The sequence below is a fragment of the Haplochromis burtoni genome, unplaced genomic scaffold (genome assembly GCF_018398535.1).
Source record: "Haplochromis burtoni strain Fernald_Lab_line unplaced genomic scaffold, NCSU_Asbu1 Contig_144, whole genome shotgun sequence".
In the NCBI taxonomy this organism is placed as follows: domain Eukaryota; kingdom Metazoa; phylum Chordata; class Actinopteri; order Cichliformes; family Cichlidae; genus Haplochromis; species Haplochromis burtoni.
In genome coordinates, this window is record NW_024582505.1 from 1,442,455 (window position 1) to 1,453,129 (window position 10,675).

The 10,675-nt window shown below is 40.0% G+C and overlaps 1 protein-coding gene across 1 annotated transcript; it reads left to right on the forward strand.

Annotated features, from left to right (window-relative positions):
* The first annotated feature begins 919 nt into the window (after positions 1-919).
* Positions 920-10,641, forward strand: tlcd1 (TLC domain containing 1). The gene is made up of 4 exons (XM_005932076.3): positions 920-1,748; positions 2,647-2,729; positions 6,051-6,133; positions 7,475-10,641. Exons 1-4 carry the CDS (start codon positions 1,543-1,545, stop codon positions 7,871-7,873), a joined length of 771 nt encoding a protein of 256 aa, XP_005932138.1. The 5' UTR covers positions 920-1,542; the 3' UTR covers positions 7,874-10,641.
* The last annotated feature ends 34 nt before the right edge of the window (positions 10,642-10,675 follow it).

Consider the following 10,675-nt stretch of genomic DNA (forward strand, 5'->3'; position numbering starts at 1 on the left):
CCAGCATCTCACACTGCAAAAGAACAAAAAAAAAAGAAAAAAGAAAACTACAGGGAGGGGACCAGGAAACACAAACAGTGGTGTTAAATTACATTTCTCTCTCTCTTTAACTCCAGGGTGTCTGGTTACAGGGAGCTTTGTCCTCTGGGTATAAGCAGATTAATTATATTGTTCATCTTTCACATTTGAAGTTTGCTTTCAAAAGGTAAAAAGAGAATTTCGGGGATTCAGATGCATCCAGGCATGGCTTTTATTTACCAGAAAGACATGTGCCGTTTTGGAATAATTTTATTAATGCAGATTATTAAAGACGAATTTTTCAGGATGTCTCAACGGCCCTTCTCCAGGGTAGAGTTTAGAGAGTAAGGTACCCCCCTGGTGGTCTTATAAAAAACTGAGTGACACATAATTGTTGGTTGCGATGTGAGGTCATCGTGTAAGGTTTTGTCTCCATCTCCTGGTGTGATTTCATGCTAGCGCCTGGCTGTATTTTTTTTTTCTAAAGATGGAGCTACACACTCTGAAAACGCTAAACGCTTATTTTTAAGTCGTTGTTTGGACATATTTACGTTAATTTGACAGCTGTGGCTGAACACAGCCGGTAATAATATTACTAACAACTGTTCATGGTGTTATCAGTAAAGAGAAATGCGCACTCTTCAATGAAACCACTGTGAATATAAAAACGACAATGATGTAATAAGCTCTCATATAAGGGACTATTTTAATATTGTGCTTGGATTTTGCTAGAATTGCGATTAGATAATTATTGGTAATATTGATATGTAGCCAACAGATTGGGTTTATTTGCAGCTTTGTACCCAACACACTCATTCACAAATTAAACACTTTTACGCGCAGCGCGTTATTTACGCACGAAGGAGCGGCGCCTCCTGCGTGTCTATGTGCCAAACATTCCTATGCTTATTTTTGTTTTCGACAGCACGAGCACAAATCCACATTTTAGCAGGATCTGTGACCGCGGTGGATCAGTGCTACCGTTCTTCTTGTGAAATCTAATCGCAGCCTCTGGTCTTTCGTTTCTCTGGTTTTAAGGGCGCAGCAGCGACGGCACCACCCACCCCGCTCTCCGTCTCCACCACTCCCCCTTCGTGATCCACAGACAGGCGGGGTGTGAGCGGCGGGACATAACGTTACGAGGCGCAGCGTGAAGACAAACACCGTCGCATTGGAATGAGCTGTAACCGGAATCCCCTCCAAGCCCACCTCTTCAGGCTCGACACGCTGAAAACGTGAAACGAAAAAAAGAAAGGCTGCAGCATCAGTTGGAAATCAGCTCTGCAGAGATTTGGGGGGGGGGGAAGAAAAAGAAGCTTAGGATCATCTCCTGCAGCAGCAGCTGCGTCTCTTTTCTCTGGCCTGGACAACGCTCCCATCTCTTAACGCATATATTCGCTCATCACTGGGGCCGAGGAGTCGCTGACAGGGGCGTAAAAAAACAAAACAAAAAACGTCAGGGGGACGAAGGGAGGGAGCTCATTAAGAGCAGGCGCCAAGAGACAGCGGGGTGGGAAGGAGAGCATGGAGGCCCTGCTTCCTGTGCTCAAGAGTCACCCAGGCCCGTCAGTACTGGTGTGCTCTTTGATTTTCAGGTTGGCCCACCAGCTGCTCCAAAGGCTGCCCGTGCCCAAGGTGGTAAAGCAGGATGCCTTCCGCTCCTGGAAGTGGAAGAACCTCTCCGTCTCTATGGTGCACTCAGTGCTGACTGGGATTTGGGCCCTGACCTGGTAAGTGTCCTTCCAACGCACACATCTGCCTGTCCATCCACACTGGGACACCATTGTCTATTGACAATGCACATGATGTGTCGTGTGTAGGGGTGTGTGCGCAACAGTGACAGCCTGTGGCAGCCAGGATGAGAAGGGCATATTCACACAGGGTGAGGGATGGGGGAGAGAATGGCATTTTCAAGTGGGGAGGGAATTGCCACTGTACAGTATGAGACAGACACATACAGCTCTTATTGCTGTTTGTATCATTCATGCACAACTCAGAGGTTTGTAAGGAAAGGAATCAGTTCAGCCTCAACCGGCAGGCAGACACAATGAAGCAACAGACTGCTGATATATCAACTGGAAAAACCTGCTGGCTTAACCGTTCTTGTGAAAGCATTTTGAAAAAGAGTTATGTTGGGCGGGTCTGAGCTCATGACTCATCTTTTAACATTAAGAAATGGGATCAAGGTCAAACTTTGAAGCTGTCAGCTCCATTCAGTTTGCTAAACATGTGACCATTTGAATTTGCAGTCACTTGACTGCTTAAGTGGGTGAAAAAACACGTTTTCCAATTCAAAGTAAGGGGTTTAGCAAACTGCTTTACATATCAGATAAGGTCTACCAGCCATTTATTAATAGTTATTCTTTTGTGGCTTGTTTATTCAAGGAGGGGGAACAGAGGAACCTTTGCTTTTAAAGGTGTTCCCCTTATGCCAAACTTCAAAGAATGGTAAAGAATAACAGAGAGGAGCTAGAGATTAAAATGGTAGAACATGAAATAAAAAAAACCCAATAACAGCTGATGTTAATGTCTCTGCTTAGTCAGGCTTTTCTCTCCAGGAGTGAGCCCATGTATGTCTGAGTGAGGCAAATTCAGAGCCATCTATCCATAACATGTATCCTTCTCCAGTGTGGTGGTTTGGCCAGAGACGCTGAGCGACATCCACTCGTACCACACCCCTCTATCCTACCTGCTTGTCTGCGTCTCCACAGGTCAGTAAACACATAATGGATAAAAAAAAGCTAAGGGTACTGCAAAATTGACATATATTTCTTCATAGTTATGCATCCCAGTAGTTGTATACTGGGAAAGTATAGTTCTATAGGGCTACTTTTGTCATGGAATCTGATGATGAATCATTTTTCCTGTTAAAAGTTATAAAATCGTCATATTATATATGTTATTATATCTAACTGTCTAAAGGTCCAAAAGAAAAAAACCCCTCATGTCTGAGAAACTGAAACCAGTAAAATACATTTTTAGTAGTACATTAGTTTTATGTCGATTGCAGCTCCAGTTTAATGTTTGAGAGAAATGTGGGAGAGATGTTGACTGATGAAAAATTCTTCTTCCATTACTTGATCAAACTGCAATTATTTTGGGCACGTAAAATTCCGCTTTGCCTGTCATTAGAGAAGCAGCCAACAGATACTTCTCACCTTTTTCCCAGAAGGGAATCTTTCCAGTTAAATGGGCGGCTCCCCTCAATCACCATGGACACCAAAGATAGTCCCCCCAAGAACTCGTCGATCAGGTCGAGCTCTGCTGTGTGTAGTTTAAACAATGTGTCTCTGCGTTACTACGAAGACACAAATCTGTAAAGATTTACCGTAACTACTGCAAACAGCTATAAGTGCCCCTGAGGCCAGTCACACCAGATACTGGAGGTCATTTTCTTTAACAGAGGGACTTGTTGTGCGTCTCCGTAGCTGCAGAGTGCCAGTCATACTATAGTACAAAGGGACCCTTAGTCACTAGAAAACCTCCAGCTGAATGAGGTCGACACAGTTTAATAACTGAACTGTTTAGCTGGCAACTTCTAAAAATGATGATGGCGAGAAACGTTTAACTCTGCTGTCAGATAAGCTCAACACTAATTCAGCACTTAATGTTGCTGTGTCTGGATGACCGTAAATGGATGGAAGGGAAACCCGGCTTTGTGGCCTCAAATATTCTCAAAACTAGCATCTGAGAAATTTATCTTTTAGTGCATGATGTAAGAATTAAATGGGAGCTTTATCTAACAGATTAAGCGATTACTGACGTATTCTTTCAATATTTATGTGCTAAAAGAAGACTGATGCAATTGTCAAGTAACTAAAATATTAGTTTGCTAAACTGTTGTTTACTTCATGTTGTAAAAGATCTTCATAGCAGGAATAATGATTATGCTCATTCTTGTGTTATCTTTTTATGATTGGATACATGGTTTCATAATCACTTGTGTGTTGGGGTGAGGTTAAAGAGAATGTTTACTGTGGTAGGAAAACCAAATATTTTTCTGGTTTGTCAACCCGCTCTTGTCTGATTTACAGCTCCAGTGACCTTGTCATTTCGGGAAATACTAGAGAAAATGTTTGGTTCGTGTAGGTGCAGCAAAGCACGTGTTTGATGAGGTGAGCAGATGTGCCAATCACAATCTGACAGCAGGAGCTCAGCAGATTAAAAAAGAAAAAGAAGTTATCTTGCAGAGCAGCAAAATGTGATCACACAGTGGGGAGAAAAAAAGAGAAGTGTGTGATCCCACTAGTCCCACTCTGTTCAGTAATATTGTAGATATGAATGATGGCATCACATCCAACAGTTTAAAAATTAAGCCAAACTCATGTGTTTGTGCATTAGTGGAGGCAGGTGGAGACATGATATCGATGATCCAGCCACTGCTTGATGTAAATGTGAGCACACACCTTCAGAACTTCATGTAGCCTAGCCTTAAATTGTACATATAGCACTGTGCAATAGTCTTGAGCCACCCTTCATTTCTTTACATTTTGTATTTTTATATTAAAAAATATAAATAGATATTAAATATTTTTTAAATTTTATGTTTCATATATTTGTAATGATATTTGGAAAATGGGAAATTATGGATGAAGTGATTTATTAAAACGTGCAAAGATTAATATAAATGACGTTAACTGCATTAACGTGGCAAATCTCCGTTAGCGCGTTAACACGGATCACACAATTTCCAGATGGTTCTGAACGGTGAGCAGTCCAGTTCTTTTCTCCACAGGCAATTGGAGTGGGTTTTTTAAGTAGAACATGATCAGTGAGAGTTAGATCATAATGATAAACTGAGAGACCTCATCAGTCATAAAGTAGGCCCACTCTAAACCATGTATGGTTTCATCATCCTCTTATCATTAGTCTCTGTGACTGAATATTGGATACTGACAGGTGGTTGTAGCTGATAGGTGTCAGTTACGGTTAATGGAGAACTGAGTCACTTTGTGGATTTTCAATTATTTCTCATCCAAATATGGTAGGTATCTCTATGCCTCAGAAACAAGGGGCTGGAATTATGATGATGATGATGCGGCTTTGCTTCTTGGGAAGATAGCGTGCCCTCTGCTTTACAGTCTAAATGCATTTAAAAGCTAAGACATAAAAAGGTGAAAAACCTGCACAGGACTGTGCGAGAGAGGTCACAACACAAACACACATTGATCTGCCATCTCCTGCATAGCAGGGAAAATACTTAATCAACTAGTCTGCTGTGTAGACGTGTATGCTGCTGCTCTGTAGCAGACTGCTGTGATCAGCACATAATTTAATGAAGGCAACCACAGCAGACAGTCGTGCATAATGTGTCCCACTGCCTTCGGATGGCTGCAGAGATTTATTGAAGTGAAGGAGAATGCGACTCTCACACTTTATGCGGTTGGTCAGCGACAGTTTCACTACAGTGAGGGCTGTAACTAACTATTATTAATACTGAGTGTTCTGCGGCTTATTTTCTCGATGCAGTGAAAAGCCTGCCAGATAGAAGGGAGTGTTTTACAGGGAACAGGCTGAGGCAGATGATCCTTACTTACTTACTTATCTTTACACATGAAAGCCTGACATCTTTACTTTCTTTTTCAGTCGGCAGTTTTAACCTACTGGTTTGCATTCTTTGACATGATAGAAGTCTTTGTATATGAAATATGCTGGTGGAAACTGTATTGAATTGCAGTAAACTGATAAGCTTCGCATGTAATGACAGCTACCATTGAAAATATACTATCATATATACCCAAAGGTGTCTAGTGACCATGAGATCAGTATAAGAAACAACTGCTGTGACCTCACATGTAAACACCTTTAAGTGCTCTTCTTCTAACTATGGAACTGGTACAAAATCATTTCAATACAGGGGTCAGTCATGTTTTTCTCATTTTTGGTTGGTGCTAGACTTTAACAAAATTACCCTATTGCAAATTAAACACCCCATATGCAAAATACACCAGGGAAACATTTTCAGGAAAGCTTTTGTTACAGTGAGCAGTAAAACACAGACAAAATCTTAGAATTTTTCTTTTTCCTTACAGGCTACTTTGTGCATGATGCAACTGATATCATCCTCTCGGGACATGCAAAAGGATCGTGGGAATTTTTACTCCATCATGCACTGGTAAGACAATATGCCTGTGACTGTTATGAGTTCTTAACTTGATCGAGGTTTTGTTCTCTGGTTTAGTCAAAAATTTAAGTCATAATGTTAAATCCAGCCAGCCATTAAAAAGAAGGTAGTGTCAGGGTAACCTGCATACTCTTGAACTACTGGGTTTTCCCAGATATTTTAAGGTTTTATAGAGAATGACCCAAAAAAGAGAGAATATCCAATGAGTGGCAGTTCTCTGGGAGAAAATGTCATGTTGATGTTAGAGATTAAGAGCATGGCCAGACTGCTTTGATATGATAGGAAGGCAATAGTTGCTCAAAGAAACACTTGGTACAACCAAGGTATGCAGAAGAGCATATCCGAGATCACAACACATTGAACCTTGAAGCAGATGGGCTACATCAGCAGAAGACCACACCGGATGAAGCTAAGAACAAGAAAATAAGACTATAATTTGCACAGGTTCACCGAAAGTAGACAACAGAAGATTTGAAAAATGTTGCCTGGATTTCTGCTGCAACATTTGGATGATAGGGTCAAAATGAGGTTATGAAAAAATAGCAACAGCTCAGCCAGCTGGTGGTGTAATGGCATGAGAGATAGTTTCTTGGCACAGTTTGGGCCCCTTGGTACCAGCTAAGCTTAATTTTAACACAACAGCTTAGCAGAATTTTGCTACTGACCATATCAGTCCTTTTATGACCACACTGTTCCTGTGCTCTGATGGCTGCTTCCAGTGGGATAACAAGACATATCACAAAGCTCAAATAATCTCAAATTTGTTTATTGAAGACAATAATGAGTTCACTTTACTCAAGCGACCTCCATAGTCACCAAATCTCAATCCAATTGAGCAACTTTGGAATGTGGTGCAATGGGAGATTCTCATCATGTATATGCAGCTGACAAATCTGCAACTGTGTGACGCTGTCAGGTCAATATCAACCAAAACCTCTAAGGAATGTTTCCAGCACTTTGTTGAATCTATGCCATCAAGAATTAAGGCAGTTCTGTAGGCAAAAGTGGTCTAACTCAGTTTTACCTACCAAAGTGTAAGGTTTGTTTATAATGTACTCTGAACAAAGGATTATTATAGCTGTTAAATTATCTACTGCTTTAAATCCTTTAATATTACCCGGCGATTACTTTTAATGTTGGAAAAATCATGGTTTTCCACTGAGTATAGTACATATTCTTAGATTGAATCTGGACATGCACTGACAAAGTCCCAAAGCAAACAATAAAAGCAATTGAGCTGCAAAGAAAAGCAAACAATGAGATCACAATCCACAAGAGATTAGCTATTAGTACAAACACCTGCACCACCCTCTATGTCTGTCTCATCCTCAGGTGATTTGGTGTTTCCTGTATGCCCTGTACACTCAGCTCTATGTAGCCGGCGCTGTAATCGCCCTCTTTGTGGAGGTCAACAGCGTCACCCTGCATCTGAGGCTGATGCTGAAGCTGGCGAGTGCTCAGTCTTCCACCTTGTACTACGTCAACAAGCTCACCAACCTGTTCACCTACATTATGTTTCGCCTCACCACCCAGTTCTACCTCACTTGGTTTATTATCCACAACTACTCCTGGCTGGACCACGGTGGATACTTTCTTGTTTCTATGATGGTGATGAATATTATGATCCTAATTTATTTCTACCGCTTGCTCCGTGCAGACTTCTTCCCACGGAGCTGTGCAGGACAGAATGGGATGCATAACAACAACACCAAAAAGTTTATTAGCGATTGACAGGGGAAAGGTTTACGGGTCTTTTATAGTTTTGTCATTTTGTTACTGACAGCGTTTCTCATGACGGCAGGTTTCCTTATCGTGTCTCTCTGCCAAAGAACATACTGCCACAAAAAGTCCAAACCCTGGGGATGTTACCACTATTAGCGTATTTAAAATGTCTTTTTGTATCATAACTTTTACAGAATAAATTGAGGTTTTGTAAAAGACCCTTAGTGGTTTACCTACCAAGAGTCTGGTTAGAATAAACCATAAAACCAGCGTTTTCATACCAGTACAATAAATATGAAGCTACGGCAAGCAGCTGGTTAGCTTAGCCTAGCGTGGAACCAGGAGGGAAACGGTTAGCCTGGCTCTGTCCAACAAACAAACAAAAAAGTACTCATGTAAATTAACAAATAGTTGCTTTTTTGTTCTTGTTTTTTAACAGTTGTTGAATTTGAGCAAAAATATTTAATTTTCCAGTATTTTCTCCTCTTTATGTATGCTACGTATGGTAGCCCAGATAGTTTCCAGATGTTAGTGGGGGTTAAATAAATTTTTCAAAAAGTGTTAAACCATTGCTTAAATGTTAAAGTTAAGCATCATGTCAGGTCTAAGATTTTGAGTACTATATTTTTAATCAAAACTTTGATAAAAGCTGTCAAGCAGATATGAAACTTCATCTAACAGCAGTTAGCTTTGATTTGCATTAAGATTAGAAATAATGTTTTCACACTTGGAATTTCATACAGGTTAAACCAGGGGTCTCAAACTTAAATGAGGTGTGGGCCCCTGCTGGCACTGTCATCTCATCGGAGGGCCACTTTAGTATTCAAGTTGTACAAAAAAACCAAACAAACCAAACTTCAAGGGCCAAGTTGCATTGTATTTCTTCATGTCAATACACGGGCCGCAAGTAGGGGTGACGTGGGCCGCAAGTGGTCCCCTGGGCCGCAAGTTTGAGACCCCTGGGTTAAACAAACAAATCTACTTGTCAGTAGGTTATAGTTAGTTTAGCCAGTCAGTATTAACTAGATTTATAATTATTAGCTTACAGATATAAGAGTAATTGCAACCTTTTCATGAAACTCAGAGCAAGCATGATGCAGATCTTTAATATTTCAAGCAAAAGTTTGACTTTTAGGTCATTACAATGTCCTTCTTGTTATCTCACAGCTTTGCAGCCTTGAAATGTTTCCAGGGACTTATTTAAGGACATATTTTTTATGCATTATTTAAATTAACTTTAATTTCAAACATTATGTATGAATTCAACAGTCAAACTGGGTAAAAATATTTAAAAGGTTTACAGACTGCTCCAAAATGAGGTTTTTAAAAATATTATTTATTCCTGTTAGATATACTTAAATCACTGTCTTTGCTGTTATAGAATTCATACATTAATTCATATTTTAACAAACATTTGCTGTCTTAGTAAGACCTGATATTACTAAGACAGTAAATGATGATATTTGTTTTGGACATGCACAGCTGTAGGGACCATGGACGAGCAGTTTTATCACACCTGCTTGGGGGATGGATAGCAAGGAGATGCCCTTGCCTTTGCAGTGAAGTCCATGTGGTCATAGCCACTTGGAGGGCAGATGGATGTCTATGCCACATCATGTAAACCCTCTGATGACTAAATACACTAAATGTCACTAAATTAAAAACAGATTCTTGTGTGCCCACCCTTGCAGAAAGTAAAACACCAGAAGAGTGTTGTTGATTTTTTTCATAAGAATGTCCATTGACAAATGCGTATCAGAAAAATAAAAAAACTGGAAATTGTATTTTACAGTTGCTAACAACCTTGCTCTGTGTTGCTACATGTTTAACATTTGCATGGGTAGCAGGTTTTTTTTTACGTCGGGAAAATCATGATCAGCTTTCCTCTTGCTATTAGGAAATTTCTGATCTTGGACTTTGAATTTTAGCATTCATTTTAATTATATGTGTAAATAGAGTGGACCTCTCCCTTTGTCTTTATGAAGCCATTTGTGGCTGAAGAGATGCTGGACTGTCAAAAGACGGGTGCATAATACACAGTGTTGTCAAACTGAAGTGTAATACACAATAATGTGGGATAATTTATGGTACTCTTGTGGTTGTCATATTAAATCTGTTTGTATTTGACTCAAGTGGAGCTGGATCTTCCTGCCATCTAACAGTAGCTCTTTGGAAACTGGGAAAGCCTCCATGGAGAGCAGGCAGCAGCACAATCCCAGTCAGATGTATCTTGTTGCTTGTTTTCAAAATAATACTTTTACAGAAAAGATCTTCTTTTAAAGACCTTGAAACAGAAGATGTGTTCTCTCTTCCTCTTTGTTCCTAAACTGTATATATATGTATAGCACTTTGTACATAATGTCCTTCGGTGTGCATTCCCTTTTGATATATTTTAAAAGAAGTGTCCATAGTTGTTGACCATTAGTGGACTAAAACCATGCCATGAATCATAAGTGCAGTGACATTTGAAAACCTAACAATAAGTACATTTCATTTTCTATTTCAACTGATGCCAAGAAAGTCCAAACAGACCTGGACAGAGTGTCTGAGCTGTGCTACAGTGCCTTTGCCACCGTGCCTTTGTGAATAAGGAAGTATAGATATGCCGCAGAGTGGTGCGTAATATAGAGACAAGCATACAGAAAATCCATGCGACCCTGAACACAATAATGTAAAATATATCTTGTATTTAAGCAACAACTGTCTTTTTTTTAGGAACTGTGTATTTTGGATTGTTGAGTGATACCATGAAAATAAAGATTGTATTTAAAATCACAGAGGTGATGACGTGTCATTTTGTCTTTTATTGAT

What these genes read in the sequence shown, in the direction of transcription:
- tlcd1 (XM_005932076.3), top strand. Translation starts at nt 1,543, where the DNA reads ATGGAGGCCCTGCTTCCTGTGCTCAAGAGTCACCCAGGCCCGTCAGTA. An exon ending in GGGATTTGGGCCCTGACCTG is followed by an intron (nt 1,749 to 2,646) that starts GTAAGTGTCCTT and finishes ATCCTTCTCCAG; the next exon opens with TGTGGTGGTTTGGCCAGAGA. An exon ending in GCTTGTCTGCGTCTCCACAG is followed by an intron (nt 2,730 to 6,050) that starts GTCAGTAAACAC and finishes TTTTCCTTACAG; the next exon opens with GCTACTTTGTGCATGATGCA.